At 41.0% G+C, this 22,491-nt stretch overlaps 1 protein-coding gene and 2 long non-coding RNA genes across 4 annotated transcripts in view; 1 reads left to right on the top strand and 2 right to left on the bottom strand.

Moving 5' to 3' along the window:
- The window catches only part of cry2 (cryptochrome circadian regulator 2), a 21,741-nt gene extending 960 nt beyond the window's left edge, over positions 1-20,781 (top strand). The window contains exons 2-13 of one of the 2 annotated variants that reach the window (XM_034878360.1): positions 1,150-1,258; positions 7,352-7,494; positions 10,726-10,910; positions 12,643-12,731; positions 13,128-13,268; positions 13,459-13,584; positions 14,748-14,933; positions 15,988-16,139; positions 16,335-16,537; positions 18,082-18,162; positions 18,288-18,832; positions 20,488-20,781. In XM_034878360.1, coding sequence (XP_034734251.1) covers positions 1,150-1,258; positions 7,352-7,494; positions 10,726-10,910; positions 12,643-12,731; positions 13,128-13,268; positions 13,459-13,584; positions 14,748-14,933; positions 15,988-16,139; positions 16,335-16,537; positions 18,082-18,162; positions 18,288-18,826 — 1,954 coding nt within the window. In that variant the 3' untranslated portion in view covers positions 18,827-18,832; positions 20,488-20,781. The remainder of the gene's footprint in view (positions 1-1,149; positions 1,259-7,351; positions 7,495-10,725; positions 10,911-12,642; positions 12,732-13,127; positions 13,269-13,458; positions 13,585-14,747; positions 14,934-15,987; positions 16,140-16,334; positions 16,538-18,081; positions 18,163-18,287; positions 18,833-20,487) is intronic. The other variant, XM_034878361.1, reaches the window with a different exon arrangement.
- On the bottom strand, positions 1,972-4,674 carry LOC117948695. Its single transcript, XR_004657531.1, has 3 exons — positions 4,468-4,674; positions 3,513-3,514; positions 1,972-1,983 (listed from the first exon to the last, which is right to left on the bottom strand). It is a non-coding gene; the product is annotated as an uncharacterized LOC117948695 (long non-coding RNA).
- The window catches only part of LOC117948684, a 16,153-nt gene continuing 10,494 nt past the window's right edge, over positions 16,833-22,491 (bottom strand). Inside the window, exons 2-3 of the long non-coding RNA XR_004657521.1 lie at positions 17,710-17,711; positions 16,833-16,939 (exon numbers count right to left, since the gene is read on the bottom strand). This is a non-coding gene — a long non-coding RNA (uncharacterized LOC117948684). The remainder of the gene's footprint in view (positions 16,940-17,709; positions 17,712-22,491) is intronic.

Raw genomic sequence — 22,491 nt, 5'->3', positions numbered from 1 at the left:
TTGAAAACCGGAAGTAGTCAAATGTGTATTGTTCGCTAGTCGAGCTGGGCTGTTAGAATGCTTTTACCATATTTGCCACTAAAATCGCGTACTACAAATTGAGTGTCGGCTGATTTGACCACGGCGATCCGAGTGTCGGCTGGCTTGACCGCAGTCAAATATAATGGTTTCAGTCGTGATTCACTCGTATCTTTAACCGAGTCTTTGATATCGGCTGGGGGCGTGGTCAACATGTATAAATGTAAATGTAAATGTAAATGTGCTGTATTTATATAGCGCCTTTCCAGTCTTAACAACTGCTCAAAGCGCTTTTACATCATACAGGAAACATTCACCATTCACACACATTTATACACTGTGGCCGGGGCTGCCGTACAAGGTGCCACCTGCTCATTAGATAAACATTCACACACATTCACACTCCGATGCGCAGCACCGGGGGCAACTCGGGGTTCAGTGGCTTGCCCAAGGACACTTCGGCAATGACTGCATAAAAGCATATAACTTCATAAATGCCTTTTAACATAATGTGCATTTAAATTTAGCGTAATGTACATTTCTATCAATTTCATTTAACAGATTAAACAATATATATTCATGCTTTTTTCTGGGTTATGGTACTCATGTAGAGTATTATTTTCCTACCGGTATTTTAGTCAGTGCGGCTGTACGTTTTACTCAGCCGAGTGGGCCAGCAGATGGCAGCAGCTACATTGGATGTAACACGGGTCTCGTTTAGTGATCGCAGAGAATGACGGGCCCTGTGGTAGTGACGGACTTTTCAACAACAAAACCAAAAACCTTATGCCAGGGAAAACTCGGGTGAAAAAGCTGCGGGAAATTTCAACATTTTCATTGTTCGGCAATCGATCAAAGCCACACACACACAGATATCTGGATTTATTGGAAATGGCACCTTACATGAGTAGCACTCCAAATTTTGTTTTAATGATACAATAAAAGGTATTCTGTTCTATTAACTCAGAGCTTGACCGCAAAAGGCCTCACTTCCTGTTGTTGTTCTGTGTGGTTGTTTGAATGAATTACAAGACTGAAATGGTGTGTATCTTATCACCATGCCATACAACTTGCTGCCTTGTAGTTTGGTAATATTTCTCACTAACTTCCATTATGTGCGTCTGTGTGCAGGTTTCTGCTGGAGGCTCTGGAGGATCTGGACAGCAGTTTGAAGAAGCTCAGTTCCAGATTGTTCGTAGTCAGAGGGCAGCCTACTGATGTTTTACCAAGGCTTTTTAAGGTCTGTATTCCTGCCCACCACCTGGCCGTTCACTGTCGGTCAGGGACCAAAACTTACACCATACCACACTGAAGGGTCATAATAACCACGCAATGCAGACAGTTTCTTTGAAACAAAACCATAATTTGTTGTCAAACTGTATCGGCTGACTACAGACCGAGCAAAAGCTGTGTGTGAAGTAGGCTGTCTCATTCCACATTCTTCCGTCAGTACACTGCTAATGTGCACTGACCACTAACTGCTGTAGTGCGTGTTTCTAAAAAAAATGTTTTCAGAAACACGCTTCGGTTAACTATTTTAGTAAAATTCAAGATTGTGGGCGCTCAGATAGCTCAGTTGGTAGAGCGGGCGCCCATATATAGAGGTTTACCACTCAACCCAGCGTGTCTTGGCTTGACTCTGACCTTTGGCCCTTTGCTGTATTTCATTCACTCTTCTCTCTCCCTTTTCATATCTTCACCTGTCCTGTCAAATAAAGTCCTAAAATGGCCAAAAATTCAATATCGTATTCCAAACGAGCCGGCATCTGGACGCCATTAAGCTCAGTTGTGGAATCCGGGAGAAGCTAGACCCACGTGACACGTTCTTCCAATCAGCTGCAGGTCGCCATGCCTGGTCCCACCCCTTTCCGCTTTGTAGTCACAGATTTTTTGGACCGTTTTTAGGTAGTCATCCTGGTACCTTCAGTGCACTGACTTACTGTATTATCTACACTATACAGTATACTTAAAAATAAGTGTTGAACTGTGCAAGTAGGCGGTTTGAGCCACAGCCATCTCCTGCTGGCTCCAACATTTTAATGTTTTGATGCAGTGGTTCCAAAATGTACTCACGTGAGGGACCTCTCTACTGACACAAATTAGACAACGGGCCCCCATTTCATAAGATTTTGTCCCGTTGGTAAAGATTTTTGCTTTTAGAAGTTTTACAACAGCGGGTGTATGAAACCTATGCCAAAAAACATACATTCTGTTATTGTGTTAGTATGGAGGAAATTATTCAACTCAATTTCAATTTAATTTTTATTTACAGTATATAGAGCTAAATCACAACAATAGTTATCTCATTGCTCTTTTCATAAAGAGCAGGTCTAGACCGGACTCTGATGTTATTAACAGAAACCCAACAATTCCCACCAAGAGCAACAGACAGAGGCAAGGAAAAACTTCCTTTTAAGAGGCAGAAACCTCGAGCAGAACCATGGCTCAGAGCGGGTTGCCATCTGCCTCAACCGGTTGGGGGTGAGAGAAAGAGACAGAGAGAGACAGACAGACAGACAGACAGGCAGAGAGAGACATGGAGAATCAGAGCAGAGGGTGTCGAGCAGGAACATGGAGGCAGCAGGTGACTCCCACCACAGATCCAGAGCCAGAAACACCTATAGGAGGATAGGGGCGAGAGAGCACACAACTACGGGGGCGAGAGAGCACAAGACTCCGGGAAAGGGAAGAAGTCGAGTTAGTAACATGTATCAATGGAATAAGGTTGCATACAGAGGACGAGAGTGAGGAAGAGAGAGGTGCTCAGTGCATCATGGGAAGTCCCCCAGCAGTTTAGGCCTATAGTAGCATAACTAAGGGATGGTTCAGGAGTCTCCTGAGCCTGCCCTAACTATAAGCTTTATCAAAGAGGAAAGTCTTAAGCCTCCTCCTTAAATGTGGAGACGGTGTCTGCCTCCTGAACCCAAACTCGAACCTGGTTCCACAGGAGAGGAGCCTGATAGCTGAACGCTCTGGCTACCATTTTACTTTTAGAGATTCTAGGAATAACAAGTAACCCTGCATTCTGCAAGCGTAGTGCTCTTGTAGGGTTGTAAGGTACTATGAGCTCTTTAAGATATGATGGTGCCTTACCATGAAGAGCTTTGTAGGTGAGAAGAAGGATTTCAAATTCAATTCTGGATTATACAGGAAACCAATGCAGAGAAGCTAAAACAGACTGGAGAACAGAACTCCTCTAAACAATGTGAACCTGAAGAAATGTCTCAACACTAAAGACTGAAAATAGAACAAATTATAGTGACATTTTTTATGAAACTTGTGCCCCTCTTTTTTGCTCATACTTTTCCAATAAACTTTTGTGCTATGGCTGATATGACCACAAACAGGTATTAAATGGTATGTGACATTAAAAATGTGAAAGATCTTACCAAATATGAAAAATTAAGCAAAGGTTGGAGTACTATAGACAGATTTTTCAAACCTGCGGTAACATATTTTTTTGTCACTTGGAGGTTGCGTTGCAAGTTGTGAACTACTACATATCATTATCTTTATATTGAATTGTGAACTTGTTAGCAAACAGTTAACATGGATTGGATGACCTCGGTACAAAAGTTATCCAATCAACCCTATTAGGTTGACGCTGTCTTATACAACAGAAGCATACGTACTTTATGCGTCTTATTTAATATCTCCATCAATAGGGTGTAGATACTTACTTTTTTGTTAAAAAGCAGAGAAATAGGCCGCTTCAACAAGGCCATCCAGAGGTTTTTTTAATCCATCATGGAATTACAAAAAAATTGACTTGCTCATGTTCAGGTTTCTTTGTCACCTTTGGACTCATCGCCTGGCCGTAGCCATAGCTTGTTAGTTGTCAGCTAGCCCTTTCCAAGAGGAGTTCTGTGTCTTCATAGACATCCCTGAAGTTTAGTAATCCAGCTGAGAAAGCGGTGACGTTTTGGAGACTTGCACAATAGTTCCAGAGCAATAAAGTCACGATTGAACGGCTATTTCATTTAGCGACACTTTGAATGGAGGGATTATTTCACAAAATCAATATGCTAGGTGAAGCTTCTCTGGTGAACACACTGTAAATGTGTCTTGAATGTGATTCCAATTTACTTTCATCTCTGCCTTTACTTCTCACACACCCATTACCGCAGCTCGTGTGATCCCTGAAAAGGCTTTTCATTGAGCTCTGGATCACTTCCCAGCCTCCTCACTGAGAAAGAGCTGATAAGTGTTAGATATGACAGATAGTCAAAGGCTGTGTCCTCTGACCTGACCGTTGCTAATAGTTTTCCCACAGGAGAAGGCCTATGTTTTTTTTTATATTTAAGATATGCAGGGATCTACAATTATTAGGCAGTTAAAATGTGGTATGTGGGTCTGGCTTCTCCCTGTGTGGCATGTTTTGTGAGAGACAGTTACAGATCTACTAAAAAATAAAAGGTGCAGTAGATAAGACAATAAACAGTTAAAGACATGGACCAACAGACCCCGTTGCTCTGTATGTAGACCAGTGAAGTCTATTAGAGGCACTTTTACGGTGATAGCTTAGCGTTACCGCGCAGCCTCCAACTGAGCTTGACGACGCAGATGTGACGGGAGCAACCTGTTTGAAAGTTGTAAGTCTTCTGGTAGCTGTGCCAAGAGAAATCTCAACCATTCTGAATCTTGCGAAGATGGGGAGCGTAGGTACAGTGTATATGTTTAGAGAGATAACACAGGCACAGGCTAATTACTGCTAACTAACATGCTAGTTAACATTAGTAATTAAACCTAAACAGCTAATGGAAGTCCAAATTGTCTGCAAGCTTACCCTCTACTATTCGGTAGTGCGTGGTTATGACACAGTCGTTAGCCTATGACACAGTCGTTAGCCTAAAAAAAATGTCTACTACGGAGCCATAACATGAGCTACAGGTCATGGAGCCTTTTATACATAGTTGTGTTTCTTTAGAAAGAAACGACAGACAAGTTTTTAAACACTTCTAATGTAAACTTATTCACTGTCAAATTGGCGCCTAAATGAATGGCAGTCAATGGAATGCTAACGGCAGCTGATGGCTTACTAACATCAAATAGGCACCATAGGGAGCTTCGCTTAGAGAGGAGAGGCTTACCTGCTTGGGTAAAACTTTTAAAACTAACTTTCCGTCATATTTGCTGAAACTGACCCTATGTTTGAGTTGACTACATGAAGCAGAAGATTAGATTTTGGCGGTCAAAGTCACTGTGACCATACAAACCCATTTTTGCAGAAGAAGAAGAACGATGAGTACCATCCCAAGAACCCCATCCCTAATGTGAAACGTGGGGGTGGTAGCATCATGTTTTGGAGGTGTTTTTCTGCTCATGGGACAGGGCGACTGCACTGTATTAAGGAGAGGATGACCGGGGCCATGTATTGCAAGATTTTTGGGAACAACCTCCTTCCCTCAGTTAGAGCATTGAAGATGGGTCTAGGCTGGGTCTTCCAACATGACAATGACCCGAAGCACACAGCCAGGATAACCAAGGAATGGCTCTGTAAAAAGCATATTAAGGTTCTGGCGTGGCCTAGCCAGTCTCCAGACCTAAACCCAATAGATAATCTTTGGAGTGAGCTCAAACTCTGTGTTTCTCAGCAACCTGACTGATCTGGGGAAGATCTGTGTGGAGGGGTGGGCCAAAATCCCTTCTACAGTGTGTGCAAACCTGTTGAAAAACTACAGGAAACGTTTGACCTCTGGAATTGCAAACAAAGGCTACTGTACCAAATGTTAACATGGATTTTCTCAGGTGTTCAAATACTTATTTGCAGCTGTATCATACAAATAAATAGTTACAAAAATCATACATTGTGATTTCTGGATTTTTTTTGTTGGGATAATGTCTCTCACAGTGGACATGCACATACGATGACAATTTCACCCCTCCATGATTTCTAAGTGGGAGAACTTGCAAAATAGCAGGGTGTTTGAATACTTATTTTCCAGACTGTAACTTGACAATTCCTATTCTAATTATTTGTTATCTATTATTTCAAATAGGACACAATGATCAAGGGATGACATTTTATATCCAATGGTTAACTTCACTGTGATGTCATAATTTTCTGCAAAAATACTTTTCTGGCCATTATGCAACGCCATAACTCATCAACAGAAAGGTAGAATGTGACAATCATTTACATTTGGTCGGATACTGTATTGGTAGTCTAAATCCATTGGTAGTCTAAGTCTAAAAAAATTAACTTCTGCGATTGTTTTGGTGCTGCCGGAAATTCCGGCCCGATGTCCATTATCTTCCGCTTTTTTTGTGTTGTACTTTTAAACTCCAGTGGATTTATGAGGACTATGGCTAACTGCTCCACAGATCTCTGCAAGGTAAATCCAGACAGCTAGCTAGACTATCTGTCCTATCTGAGTTTTCTGTTGCAACACTAAAACAACCTTTGAACGTACACCAAAACAAGTTCCTTACTGTGATTGCTTTAAAGAAATGCAGATAAACCAGAGCACATTTTTCTCCCGTCCTGGAATGCTGTGTGGACTAGCCAGACTCTCCTCCGCAGCGCTGTGTAGCAATGTGACTGTATTGCTGACATTAAGCTTTCATGCCCACATTGATGTAAAAGATATATAAAAAAAAAAGAGATTTTCCGAGAACTTATGCCAGAAAATGTACAAGCAAGAAGCAACCGTCAAGTACTTTTTTTCATAATGCACCAGTTTGTTTACATCAAGGAAAAAAAGTTTGTTTAAAGTACTTTTTACTTAACAGGACTAACATTCCAGTCATTGACAAACTACTACAAACTCTTATACTACAGTATAGCACAACTGTAGACTACACAGCAAGTGTGTGGAGTGACCACGTTGAAGAATATTATTGAAAAACAATTATACAACTGTACCATGGTAAACAAATTAAAAGCCCTCTCGTTGCAGTGTTTCCTTTAGCCGCCCTTAGTATAGTATCACAATACTTTTGGTGGCAATACTGTATCGAAACACAGGCGCCAAGTAACAATCTTTTATTATACCGTATGTGTTGGTCAGTTTGCCTGCTTGACAATACCATTTTGCAGTAATAAAATTGAGTTGATATGAACAAACAGATAAATGTATCTTTTTAAATAAAACAAACAACGTTTTCAATTGGGGACGTCATTTGAAAATGGGAAAAATTTGATGTTGGAAAAAAGGTTATAAAATGCAATATATAGCAAAATATTGCAATATGTGATATGTTTAAAACTGCAATAATATCTTGCCGTAAGTATCTTGATGATATTGTATCAGGAGGTCAGGTGATTCCCACAGACACGCTGATAAATTATTTTTGCTTGTCCCTTTTCTGTTTTTCTTTCCTCCTGCTGCAGGAATGGAAAGTGACCAGGTTGACATTTGAATACGACCCAGAGCCTTATGGGAAGGAGAGGGATGGGGCCATCATCAAGATGGCCCAAGAGTTTGGAGTGGAGACCATTGTCAGAAACGCACACACCCTCTACAACCTGGATAGGTTCGTAGCACACACTCATTATTCACGTGTTCAGTGTGTCAACCACATGTGAATACACACAAAGTTGTAAAATTAGGTGGACATTTACCAATTTAAAACCTTGAGATTAAAGGTTTATGCAGCAAAATGAAATAGTGTGTTTATAAATGTTCACACCACACAGATTTAATGGAAACAATGGATGCATGGAAATGTAAATTTCTTAAATGCTGCTAAGTGATTCCCAGCTCAACCTTTTTTTGTCATATCCCTGCATCATTGTCAGTTTAATTTATGTTATATTTAGTTTTAGTATGTTTGCATTTCTGCTGTTACCACTTTAAAGTGGAAAAGACTATACATTAGAGCCATGTATGCATTACTTATGTATATATTTCAAACATGTATTCTACCTGGCATTTGACATCCATTTATCTAGGACTGGGTATCTTTAAAAAAAACTTGATACCAGTACTGGGACTTTGATGCCGTTTTCTGAACGGTACATGTTACGGCACAAAACCTTTTCTTTTTTTTCAGCTCCTATACAATGTGTAACATTAGACAGCCAATCACAGACACTAGATCTTGGTAGAAGCATGCTGATTGGCTCACTGACTCTGATGAGATTAACTCCTGAGGCATTGAGATTGGTTTTTGAATAACGAGGCATTTTTCAATACTCCATACTTTAGAGGCAAATCGGTCGGTGCCTTAACATCGATTTGACATCGGCTTTTGACACTGTGGATCACGGTATATTGATCAATAGGCTTCACAATGAGATGGGACTATCAGGATCTGTCCTTCAGTGGTTCTCATCCTATATTTGTGACAGAACCTTCAATCTTGCTGTAAATAATGTTCAGTCTGATGTGACAAATTTGTATTGCGGAGTGGCACAGGGCTCAGTTTTGGGCTCTATTTTTGTTCTTACTGTACATTTTTCCACTTGGTCAAATTATCCGCTGTTTCAAAGATGTATCATACCGCTTCTACGCTGACGATGTTCAGCTGTATTGTTCTTTTAATGATGCTTAAATTAAAATGAAATAGTAATGAAATTTCACCGTTTGCCTCTGTTTCTAGAGTGTGTGTCCTCCATTAAAGACTGGCTAGCCACAAACTATTTACAGATAAATTCAAACAAGACTGAAACGCTGATTTTTGCCCCAAACCATAAGATCCCGCTTATCAAACAGCAGCTTGGCTCCCTGGGCCCTTCTGTCAAATCCAGCCTCAGAAACCTGGTGGTTGTGTTTGACCAGGCCATGTCCCTGGAGACACACTCAAAACAGCTTGTTTAAAATTGTTTTTTTCACCTTAGGAACATCTCTAAAATTCGCAAAATGTTGTCAAAGAAGGATCTGGAAATGATAATTCATGCTTTCATATCAACAAGACTCGACTACTGAAACGCTGTTTTTACCTGTTTGAATAAGTCTGCTTTAAACAAATTGCAAATTGTTAAAAATTCTGCTGCCAGACTTCTAACAGGTGCTTCTCCCATATTACCCCTGTCTTGTTGGACCTCCAATGGCTCCCTGTAAAATTCAGGCTTGATTTTAAGATTTTAGTGCTGACTTTCAGAGCCTTAAACGGTCAGGCCCCACATTACATCCTGGACCTTTTGAAGCCGTATTCCCCTGACCGCGTTCTTCGGTCTTCTGGCCAGAACCTACTTGCAGTCCCTAAGACCCGTTATAAGACCCGAGGGGACATGTCATTTCAGTCTGTTGCTTCCAGACTGTGGAACGCCCTGCCCCTTTCCTTGCGTCTTGCAGACAATGTTGTCTCTTTTAAAAATGATCTGAAAACATGTCTGTTTAAGAAGGCTTTTGGTTGATGTTTTTTTTGCTAGTGTCATTTTAATTTTATATATTTATATACATTTTATACTGCTTGTTTTCTTTTTACTTACTCTTTTGTACAGCACTTTGTGATTTTTATCTGAGAAAAGCGCTTTATAAATAAACTTTACTTACTTACTTACTTTACTTAAACGTATTAAATTCATTACCCAGCCCTGATGGTATTCTTGACACAGAGACAAATGCTAAATGACGGGTTTAATGAAGTGCACCAGGTTCCGTTTATTTCAGTTGCACAGAAAACCTTCCAAACATCAGCCGTCCACTTCTGTGCAAGAGCAACAATAAGCAAGAGGATGGAGTGTTATGTTTCAGTACAACAGTTGGAAGTACTCTGTGTACACAGAGAACAATGTCAGCTGTTTGTTTTATAGTTTTTAGGTGTTTAGAAAATCCTAACATCCAAGAAGCTGAACCAAATCTCAACTTTCTTAATCCCTTCTGAAAGCATCACATGCATTAGAGAGCCATCCAGTGGTCATCTCATCTTACCGCATGTCATGCCCCTGTCCATGTGCTGGGACCAGGTGGCAGAAGGAGGAAGATAAGATACGTTTATTGACCCAAAGGAAATTTCCTTGGGCAAAAAGTGCTGCCAACAGCTGCACGAACATGTACATTAAATATCAATCACACAGTTGGTAACAGTAGACAGTACAATTGAATGCATGAGAGTACATAACAAGACAAAAGTAGTTGTTTAGCGGTGCGCATTTTAAAACGTTGCATCAGAAAATGTTGATGGAAACGGCAACATTCGAAAAGGTGACCAATTTGTGCATTCTACCTCTCTCCATTTAGCCAAAGAATTTAGCTTCTAAACTCTTTGATATGGCAAGCTGGTTTACAATCTATAACCAGGTGTAACGTCAACTTGTGCCTAAACTACGCTTTGCGTAGTGTAGTTTATTCTCTCTAAGCCAGTTGATGGAAACTCTTCTAATACGCATTTTCTTATTTTCCTTTCTTTTCTGCGACATTTTAAAAGTTTGCTTGACAATAAGATGGAAATTTGGCCACTATTGAGCACTTCCATGTTGATAAAAACACGGCTTTTTTCATTTTAGTTAACCATCACACAAAGCTCAGGACTTTACCACACTTTGTTGTTTTGTCCATCAATCACTTGAGTAATGTGCAGTCAGTGTAATGAGCACTTTAGATTCAAGGTGCCATTTTGACATTGTCTTGTTGGCTTAAAGCTAATGATAATTGTTTAAATGGTACATGAAGTACAGTGTTTAATAAAACTGCACCATAACTGTCATATTCAGGGGTATCTCAGCTTTTACCATTTTAATATACTGCAGTAAAATATATAGTTTGGATATTCTGCCCGAAATTGCTGAATTTTTTACTGTCTTTTCTGTATCCGTCACAGGATAATAGAGGCGAACAACAACAGTCCTCCTCTGACCTTTAAGCGGTTTCAGACCATTGTGGGCCGACTGGAGTTGCCCAGGAGACCTCTGCCTCCCATCACCCAGCAACAGATGGAAAAGTGTCGCACTAAAATAGCTGATAACCATGACCAGCTTTACAGTATACCTTCACTGGATGAACTAGGTATTTAGGATTATTTTTTTTTACATGACTAGAATTTGATATGAGCTGTAGGAATCATAATGCTAATGTGGACAACATGGACCTTTTACATTTTGTTGTTCTCTTTGTATACTGAGGACAAATAGAAGACAGGATGTGATGTGAGATTGATTAATTACTATTAAATAGTAACATTTAAATACCACATAATTAAATGGGGTTTATTGTAATATTTCCTTCATGCTGTAACACTCAACCCCTTCAGCCACTTTTTTTTCTGAAACGTAACAGCTATTTTGTATTTATTGTTTATTTTGTATTACCATTGTATTACCTATTTTAACGATCTAAGCGCATGGCGTAAAGCGCTTCACACGTGTGTGTAGGGTGTGTCCAAATCCACTTTTGCTAGTTTGACGGCAGAAAAAGGTTCTATACTAACATTAAAACATGATGCATAAATAATATCATTTTCTCCTCATCCAATCGGACCGGTTTAATATGCAACTCAATTGTATACAATATGACCGGTAGGGGTCCCTGCTAGGGCTGCACAATTAATCAAATTTAATCACAATCACAATTTTGGCTTCCCAAGATTAAGTTTGCGTGAACGAGCTATATTCTAAATGCGTCATTCCGTTCATAGAATGCTTTGGTTTTATTTTTTTTGACCCATTTCGTCTGTAAAGCAATGCCTGTGTTTGGATCTCTCCTCTTACTCTCCACGCAGCCCCGCCCCCATTCACGATCACACAGCTGCCAGCAACATGGAGAGACACAGCGGCGACATTTCCCACAGTTTTAGTTGTTATTAACACAGCTGTATAATTATTAAGCATGAGAGGCAAACCTGTATTTGTACCAGTGTTTCCGCTGGTAACTCTCTGCTTTCGTGTCAGCCACAGTGAAAAACACAGAAGTTATTTAATGCGACTAACTTCAGGTTGTTGAGTAATAGCATGTGAGATGCAGCCTGCTGGACCTACACCTTATTCTTGTTTAAAATCATTAACGTAATATATACGAATGTACATGGAGCATGATAAAAAAGGTGACTGTGAGATTGTGGCGTTAATGGCGACGCAAGGAAAGATTTGGTTGCACCCAAATTTTGTGCTGGTGCTCTTAAATAAAAAAATAAAAAAAGTTGGGCGCACCAGTGCAACTGAGGCACAAAGTTAGTCTAGAGCCCTGGCTTGTCGCTTTAGCTGCAGACTGTTGTACATCCCACTGTTGGAATCTTCTACAGTGAAATACAGTCACACTACAACGGTTATTTTTATTTTTTGTATTTTAGCCTTGTTAATCCAGTTACTACTGTAGCTGACGTTACCTGCTGTGTAACGTGTTTTAAGTGTTAACTAGCTTGACATGCAGCAATGTTTCTGTTGCCTCTAACGGCTTTTTTGGAGCATCAGAGAGCAACGCAGACATTTAAGTTGCACCGTAATGAGGTACCAAAATCCCCGTTGATATTTTGTCTGGTAGATACCCGGCATACAACATACAACTTTAACATAAGAGGAATATAGCACAATATGGATGTGAAAGCAGTTATAAATAGCCTATGTGACAATACAATTTGTCTTGGTTAAAATCAACAAATAATTGTGATAATAAATCGTGATCGTGATTATTATTTTGTTCATAATTGTGCAGCCCGAGTACTTGCTGCGTCTCTCTTTCAGTAAAGTGGTCCCTGGCCTAAAAGACATTGACGACCACTGTCTGCATGTTAATATGTGTCCAGGTTTCAGGACAGAAGGTTTGCCTCCAGCTGTGTGGCACGGAGGAGAGACAGAGGCCTTGGACAGACTCAACAAACATCTGGACAAAAAGGTAAACTATAATATATTTTTTTACTATTATTATTATTTACTTGCAATGTTGTGAGGCCACCTATGACCCTATTTGTTGGTTTGGTTTCTGGTTGAGTTTGTTGGCACCATTGTTTCTGTTCGGGGATGGGATGACATCCCGTTAAAATCTTTAGATAAAATCTGTATTCAAATAATGACGAACTCAAAAAACAGTCAAACACAGGAGAAACAAAAAAAAAAAAAAAAAACATGAATCATTGGAAATACCTGCCACCAAGTAGAATTTATGGTAAATTAAGAATAATGTACATTTCCACAGCAGTAACACTGAGACCGCAACATTTTAACATTATTTTTTTTTTTAGATGACTATTTCTTAGGTGATCACTTGCATTGATTGTGTCTGTCTTTATAGGTGTGGGTAGCCAACTTTGAGCACCCTCGTGTCAACACGTGCTCTCTGTATGCCAGTCCCACTGGCCTCAGCCCCTACCTGCGCTTTGGCTGTCTGTCCTGTAGGGTCTTGTACTACAACCTCAGAGAGCTCTACATGAAGGTATTGTGGATAGTTCCACCAGAGAAACATCCATGTAGGCTTCACAAACACACACTGGTGCCTATTTGCTCTGTTCTCTGTTAATTTTGGTAGTTTATGTTCCATCAAATTTGGAGTCACAACTTTTTAAGCACAGTTGTCTTCTGTCTCCTCTGTTCTAACTCTCTGTCCCTCTTGTGCTCTCCGTCAGCTCCGTAAGCGTTGCAGTCCTCCTCTGTCCCTGTTCGGCCAGCTGTTATGGAGGGAATTCTTTTACACAGCTGCCACCAACAACCCAAACTTTGACCGCATGGACGGCAACCCCATCTGTGTTCAGGTGTGTCTTTGCACCACTTAACTCAAAAGAAGAGGTTTAACCTTATCTCTCTGGGGCCTAAGGCATTTGTTCTAATCTTTGGGTTGCCTGGTTTCCTTGTGTAATAATCATTTTAGAACCTCAACCTTGTATTTCACAATGAAGTTATGGACATCATAGTTTTCAAGACAGCTTTAAGGATATACTACTACTACTACTACTACTACTACTACTACTACTACTACTACTACTACTACTAATAATAATAATAAAAATATTGATAGCTTTAATTTATAGAGCGCCTTTCATAAAAGCAAAGAACACTTTACAGAAATTACTGTGACTAAGTTTAGCTAAGGGATGTTGTATGCTGGGTTGAACAGGTGACTTGTGAGTAGTTTTTCTAAACATGTCCAGGGATGTAGCATTTCAGACATTGGCAGGGAGGGCGTTCCAGAGGGATTGGGCTGCAACCCAGAAGCCTATGTCTCCAAAGGTACAGAGTCTGGTGTGGGGAATGGAGAGCAGGCCAGCATCTGAGCGTTTTGGGTGGGGTGTAAGGATGGAGGAGGTCGGGAGAGGAACTGTGGGGCCAGGGCATGGAGGGATATGTAGGTGAGAAGGAAGATTTTATATTTGATGCAGGATTTGATTGGGAGCCAGTGAAATAGATGAGGGTTGGGGAGATGTGCTGCCAGGTCTTGGTGTTGGTAAGGACCATGCCCGCAGAGTTTTGGACATACTGGAGCCTGTCTAGGGTTTTGCTGGGGACCCTAGACAGGACTCTATCGCAGTAGTTCAAACGGAAAGTGAGTGAGTACTATCCAAATGTGCAAATGACAATACACATTATTCACTACATTTATGGTGTTATATAATTATTTGGCTTGTTCATTCCACTTTGAGTGTAAGTACCAGCAAAGTAATACAGTCAGGAAATTAAGCCAAACACCAAAGAAGAAGAAGAAGAAGAAGATAGTCAGGAAGACAGCCTCTGATTGGTTGACGCAAAGCTTAAACATGTACCAGTGTAATGTACCAACCAGCTAGTTTGTAGCCCCCTAAGAATATACATGTGGATACAATTTTAAAAAGCAGAGATGAAAAGGATTTGTCTCCTCTTGTAAATAGAATGAAAAGTATATATCTAGTATTCCTTTCCTGTGTCATATGTTTGTTTCCAGATCCCATGGGACCAGAACCCAGAGGCATTTGCCAAGTGGGCTGAGGGTCGGACTGGTTTTCCCTGGATTGACGCCATCATGACCCAGCTGAGACAGGAGGGCTGGATCCATCACCTGGCCCGGCATGCCGTTGCCTGTTTCCTCACCAGGGGAGACCTGTGGATTAGCTGGGAGAGTGGAATGAAGGTAGGACAGAAAAGTGTTTTAATCAAAGAGTGATTTAGTTTTCAAACCCCAACCTGGTATCTGAGAGGTGAAGAATTTCGTAGTTCGCTTTTGCACTCCCAGCTGTAAAAGGGTTGGGCCAGTTCTCTCCGCATACACGTGCATGGAAGAATACAGTAGGTGGCGCTCTGCCAATGTACAACCATGGTTGGAAAAAGGCTTTTTCTTCTGGAACTTGGAACCTGGGCAAACATGGATGACTTTGCAATCCTGGAAATGGCTCTTCTTGATAGTAGTCCTCAGTAGGTTTAATGGTTTAAAGGTCCCATGACATGCAAATTTCACTTTAAGGTTTTTTAACATTAAAATGCGTTCCCCCAGCCTGCCTTTGGCCCCCCAGTGGCTAGAAATGGCGATCGGTGTTAACTGAGCCCTGGGTATCCTGCTCTGCCTTTCAGAAAATGAAAGCTCAGATGGCCTGATCTGAAATCATGCCCTTTATGAGGTCATAAATAGCTACAGACACAGAAATGGCACATACTAAGAAAAGCTCATTGTGGGACTGGCTCTAGTGGCTGTAATTCTGCACCAAGGCTGAATTTTGGGAAAGAGACTTCAGATACAGTATAAGGGGACCACTAAGGTCTATATAAAAGCATCCAAAGAGCAACATGCCATGGGACCATGCTTCCAACCCCTTTTTTACATGCCCTGTTGTAAAAAACAACAACACTGCAGCAGAGTGGGGTGGGGTGATAACTGGGGTTATAACCTACGGAAAATGTGCAGATGTGTAACCCGAGCTTAACCCGGTTAAGGTATATACTGTACATGCACGAATGCCTCGGTTACTAAAAGAGTTGTCTAGGTCTGTTAACCAATTATAGCCAGATTAAGGTGTTTACATGGTTTAGAAGAAACCGGGCCTGAACGCAACTATGTAATCAGGATTTTAAACTGCATGTAAATGCACGGCCTGTCTAGTTTGGCAGCATCATTGTCTTTTTGGGCTATGTTCACTGTAGAACCCATTGACAGTGTAAATATAAAATGTTGTATCTATGTGTTCCTCCAGGTGTTTGAGGAGCTGCTGCTGGATGCAGATTGGAGTGTAAATGCTGGAAGCTGGATGTGGCTGTCCTGTAGTGCCTTCTTCCAGCAGTTCTTCCACTGCTACTGTCCTGTTGGCTTTGGGAGGAGAACTGACCCATCAGGAGACTACATCAGGTAGACTTAACATTGGTGGTCATACATTATCTCCTACCATAGCACAATATTATCCATGTTATATTTCTGCAAACTCTGGGATGGGTCCTCAATGTTAGCTGCGATCTCATTAAATATGCATTTTAAATGACAGCAACAGGAAGGACTTTAGTTCAAATGATATTGAACGTTTCTTTTGAATGAAATTTCCTGCAGGCGATACATCCCCATCTTAAAGGACTATCCAAACCGCTACATTTATGAGCCATGGAACGCGCCTGAGTCGGTCCAGAAGGCAGCCAAATGTGTGGTGGGAGTGGATTACCCCAAACCTATGATCAACCACGCAGAGGGCAGCAGGCTCAACATTGAGAGAATGAAACAAGTTTACCAGCAACTCTCCCATTACAGAGGACTCAGTAAGTCAACTAACAAGACTTACCTATAACATACTGCGTGTGTGTCTGTGTGTGTATTTTAGAGGTCTCACTATTTTCAAAATCCACAACGAGATTTTACTTTCAGTTTTTAGGACAATATTTAATTTAATTTTTGATTTTATTATTATTATTTTCAGAGCCATGAGATGGTAGAAGGTACAAACATTTGAGTTTCTCAAAAATTAACCAAGTGCAATTGAGGAAGGAGTTCTTGTTTGGAGCCAGAAGTGACTAGCCTGGCCCCGCACTTCTACGTACTACCTCTCAATTTGCATTTTCCTTCAGTACTCCATCTGGGTTTGCGATATATTCTTGGGTTTTCTCCGGCCAAAATATTTGGCTGTCCAATCAGTGAACAGAGGGAGTGTCTGAGAACGATGACTTTGAGTTTTGGTAACGTTCTGTGAGTTCTGTACTAATTGTGGCGGAGAAAAATGGGAGCAAAACCATTTGGTCTATTATGGCAACGTTGTTAAATATCCAGAAATTAAAGCCCAAACAAGAACAATCTTTGCTGAGTTTGTTGGTGGCCCTCCTCCCCGCGAAACCCCGAGTTCGGGAAATGTTTGATTTTCCAGCTCGCTCTGTCAATAGCGAAGGAGTTAACTAAGGCTAACGCTAGCGATGCTAAGCTGATGTCACGACCAGACGTTAGTGATTGGTTATGGCATTTCCAGAGTGGCTCTGGGATGATCAGTAGCGGTTTTTGGCCCGGCCGAAGCGAGCAGCCGCTGGGGCTTTCATGTAGAACTGCCACTGGGGCAGATCCAGTAGTTTTAAACTTTAACAGAGTACCCACCTTCAAGTTAACACCTGTTAATGGAGAGTGGCCAGGATGACGTGGCTAAGCCACTGTTGTGTGTATGTGGTTTCAATGGTACTGCGCTAAGCTACACGCTAAAGAGGGAAAAGTTGCAAGTGGAGCGGAGTTTTGCCGGCAGGTAAATGCTGACCTCCGGGCACTGGTGCTGTTCATTTACATGGACGGCTGTACGCTCTTTTAAGAGGCCAGCTAACGCTAGCGCCAGCTAGGTTGGCAAGACATTTTTCAGCAACCATAATGTTCCAATTAACTTTGATGAAGTGAAAAACACAGTAAAAGGGTCGTAGTACAAGACAAAGTAACACACGGCTCCTAAAAACAAGTTCACGGCTATTTTAATGTCCACAGTGCTGTGGATACACATTGCTAAGCCTTTACATGACTGACAAGTCGGCGTAAAATCACACCCCTTAAGCATACCTTGTTTTATTGGCAGTTAAAAAAAATGTGGGACCATCATTTACAAAAATAACATCATGCTGTATTGGAGACTTGAAACTAAAGATTGAGACCATAAACCCGTTTACTGAGGGTCATTTCCCCATAAACTTCTATTGAAACTTCTTTTTGGAGCCAGTGGAGTTGCCCCCTGTTGGGAATTGGGAAAGAATGCATGTTTAAGGCACTTCTGCATTGGCTTTACTTTTGAGGCTATTTCAGGTGGGAGAATTACTTTAGTGTGTGTGTGTGTGTGTGCCAGGTCTACTAGCATCGGTACCAACGATCCAAGAGGAGGCAGAGCCACCAATGACAGATGAGTCCCGGACCAGCAGTGGCCCTGGTAGGATTAAACTCAAAAACAAGATGGAAGATATAGAAGATGTTCTCATGAATATTACTCGGGTACATGTGTCACAGGCACACAGTACAAAACATGTGTTTTATTATTATCTCATCTTTTCCTAGACTCCCCTCCCAAATGTCCTGCTGACAGTGAATTAGCTGACTGCTCTACAGCTCCTGATTCATCCACAGTCTGTGCATTCTCCACCTGTTCCCCATATCCAGACCTGGAGGGGGCAGGAAACAGTCACCCTTCCCAGACACCCTGCGTGTACTCAGTCTCACACACACAGCCCTCTGCATCCATAACATCTACATCTGCCAGCCACGCTCTGTCTGCAGCAGCTCCTCCCTCCCCAACCTCAACGCCAACCCAGAGCAGTCTGGCAAGGTTGAGAACCTCCTCCCCTTCTTCTTCATGTCCCACCATGTCCCCATCCCCCAGTCCAGCCACGACCATGACTCAGCCCTCCTTTTTGGGGCAGATGAGTAAAGGCCTTGTCAGCAAGGTGCGGTGCGTCCAGAGGCAGCAAGGGCGACAAAGCTGCACTCCAGCAGCCGAGGAGGAGAGAGAGGAAGCCAGAGTGGAGGAAAGGATGGAGCAGGATGTTGAGCAGGATGAGGAGAGAATGCAGGAAGAGACAGCAGGTCATCAGCAGTGATACAAGGTACAATATACATTATCTTTATTAAACATTAGCATTTGGAAAAAGCATAGCTCCAGGGTAACTTTTGTTACTCGGAGCAATGTAGCCCCCCCAACCCTGAAATTTTTGGGCCACAGGCAGAACATTGAGGGGTAGACACCTTAAATCACTTTCTTCTCTCTTTTTTTTAAAGGTTCTTTACCAATTGTTTTTCCCCCAAATGCTATAAAAGTGACAAAATAGTGAACTGATTATTTATTTAACTTGTGAGGAGCATTGTTGGGAACCATCCACATTACTTTTTTGGGTAATTTGTTTGAAAGAAACCCAACTTTCTGATATAGTAACTTTTTGGAGAGGGGTCAAGTTTGAGCCAAAGACAACAGGAGGGTTAAACGTCCATGGAAAGGGGAGTACTGAACTGTCGTTACTATCCGCACTTGAACGCAGCTTTATTTCACAAAGAAACGAGACAAAGTGACAAAGCAAACATTCAGTTGTAACACAAACTTGTGGGCAGCTCAGTGCTTGTGTTTCATTTCAAATACCCCCCATAATGTCACAACAATTCCTTGATGTTTAGATATAAGTGGGAATTTTCTTGCATATCCTCAGCAGTCAGCAAAAGGCAGCGCATTTTGGGAAATAAGCTCTTTTAAAAAGTGAGATGAGCAGATTGAGACTCGGACTAATGTCTGTGTTATGTACAATGCTGGAGTCAGGCCATGGTTAGCCTAGTTTAGCATAAAGATGGGGGTTGGGGCCACTCAGTCATTCCTTATATCTGCCACTTGGGTTTTGCCATGGAATGATTCTTTCACCCCATTGTCACCGAAGTACAATGCTGGTTCCACATTTCACACTAAAACATTTTTCAGTCGGACAAATCTGCACAAAATTAACCTGATGAGGGACAGGCAGGAACTAAGTCACTAATCACTCTTCTAGCAAATACAAAAGGCTTCATAAAAAGGCTTCATCTCCTAAGCATCTTAATAAAGAAGGTCGGACTCGAACCTTGAACCTTCTGCGTCAAGGAATAACCTCAGCAAAAAAAGAAACGTCCTGTCACTTTCAACTGTTTTTATAAATTAGGCAAACTTAACATATGCAACTATTTGTGTTACCATTAAAACATTTTACAATTAAGCTAACATAAACTGAACAATTTTCACAGACATGTGACAGAAATGGAATAAAACAAAGGCTGGGGTCAAAATCAAAAGTAACCCTCAGTATCTGGCGGGGCCACCAGCTGCATTAAGTTCTCCTCATGCACCTGACTGACTAACTGTGACCTTAATTGCCTACCGCCTGCAAGCCGTTATTATCTTTTCAACCGTTCAACACAGTTCATTGAACAAGCATGGAAAACATTGTTTAACCCTTTATGAAGATCTCTAAAGTTTATTTGATTTTTACAAAAGTATCTTTAAAACATAGTGTCCTAAAAAAAACGCATTTCTTTTTTATGTTGAGTTTATGTGCGCCTGCTCTACCAACTGAGCCAACCCGGCATGGGGTTATACCACACCTAATAAAAGAATTTCCAACACATAATGTATCAGACTTCTTTGAGCTCAGTGTGATAGATGAGTTTTGGTGTAATGTCTGCAACATTACATGCAATGTTGGTTCATCAGAGTTACAGTATTTCTTTCTGGTTTCTCTTTCAGGTGGAAATCAAAAGAGCCATCTCCAAACATTCACCGCAGACAACTGGACTCATGAAGACGTACAAGGAAACCTGTTCTGGATATGTGCGCAACATAAATATATATGAGCATGTATGCAACACAGTTGGCAGAGGTACAAATGCATATTACTCACATTGACTGCAGCCAGAAAAAAATGAAAATACTGTCTAGAAAAGCATTAAAAGTAAGCCTAGCTTAAAGAAAATAAATAACCGATTTTATAACTAAACCACTCTAGAACGACAGTAAATTACTCAAATATCATTTCTATTTTAGAAAAAAATGGAGATCATGGAGCATTTTTTTGATGAGTGAAGAGTAATCTTCTCTGGTACATTTCCATCTTTGAGAAACATATAGCTAATAATGGGCAACATAATGCACTTTTAGAACATATTCACATTGAACCCATACAACATAGTATGGCGGTCCGCACGACACCCCTCTGCTTGTCCTTTTGCTTCAATGAATGTCACCTGTCTAAACACAGTGTCCTCTCTCTACACCAGACTCTCTATGAGTTCCTTTTCATTCCCAGAACAAAAGAGCCCAAAGTCATTAAAGGAAGCCATGCATTTTGACATTTTGCAATAAAGAATTTGCATAACCGTGATGAGAGTTATGGGATTGAGCAAGTTAATGACCACTAAGTCCAAGAATTAGGGAGGCCTCTAGCTCACCCGGTAGAGTGTGCGCCCCATTTAGGCGAATCCCGGGCCTGGGTTGGAATCTGACCCGCGATACTTAAAGGCCCTGACACCCACACAGGGGTTTTTGGTTAATCTGGCGGATTGGATCTCATCCCAGGATTGTGTGGGTGTACACAGACTTATTTATTGACATCTTCCTGAGCCTCCTGTTAGCTTTTTTTGCACCTGTGAGGGCAGGACAAGTTTATCAATCTTATTGGTAGATAAAATTTGTGACATATTAAATTCTCATTGAAGCTCCAGCCCATCTTCAACCTTAGCATAGGTCCAATCAGCCATAACAACAGAAATCACCTGTGCGGTTGTTTGGAGGCTTTAAAACAAATAAAGTCCCAGAGTTATGCTGTGGCTCAGGTGGTAATAGTGGTCCCTGGACCTGGTGTCCTATGTCAAAGTGTCCTTGGGCAAGACACTGAACCCCGAATTTCCCCGATGCTGTGCTATCGGAGTGTAAATGTGTGTGAGTGTTTATCTGATGAGCAGGTGGCACCTTGTACGAGGTTCCTGTACTATGTAAAAGCGCTTTGAGTAGTCATTAAGACTAAATAAACCCTATAAAAATACAGTCCATTAAGATGGGTCTAAACCAGTTAATTCTGGGTCCATACCAAAAACCTACTATTGTCCTTCAGATATACTAACCTTCAGTAAAATGTATTAAACTTCGCTTTATATTGTATCCTTTCTCAGTGTTTAGTTGTGGACATTTTGGGCCTGCTTTAGGAGTCACTGATTTATATTCAGTTGGGAAAACTCCACTTGGGAAATGGAAGGTTTTCTTTGTTTTTCTGGGAAATTTGTTCAGGATGTTCTCCTGGTTTTACGTTTATAAAAAAAAAAAAAAAAAAAAAAAAAAAAATGATTAAACTCTATGTGTTAATATTAAATTTAAATGCCCAATGTGGATGTTTTGAAAACGATTTTTTTTTTTGCAAGCGGCATTTTTATATTCACCTTCCTAAATCATAAATTCCCTGTATGTTTTGGAAGTTCACACATCTGTGAAAGTATAGCAAATTGCTAATTGAAATGATGTAAATTAACCAGTCAAGACCTTCTGTGTGAATAGATTTTATCTATCTGGCTATTGAAAATGCCGCTTGTGTAGACTGAAAGTAGAGAAATAACTGGCATGTTGTTCTCGCATATTTATCAGTTTGTATATAAAATATGTAAAACCATAACCTGTCTGCTTGACGTACAGTGGGTACGGAAAGTATTCAGACCCCTTTAAATTTTTCACTCTTTGTTTCATTGCAGCCATTTTCCAAAA

The sequence above is a fragment of the Etheostoma cragini genome, chromosome 8 (assembly GCF_013103735.1).
Source record: "Etheostoma cragini isolate CJK2018 chromosome 8, CSU_Ecrag_1.0, whole genome shotgun sequence".
Lineage (NCBI taxonomy): Eukaryota > Metazoa > Chordata > Actinopteri > Perciformes > Percidae > Etheostoma > Etheostoma cragini.
This window is presented reverse-complemented; position numbering and strand designations above follow the sequence as displayed.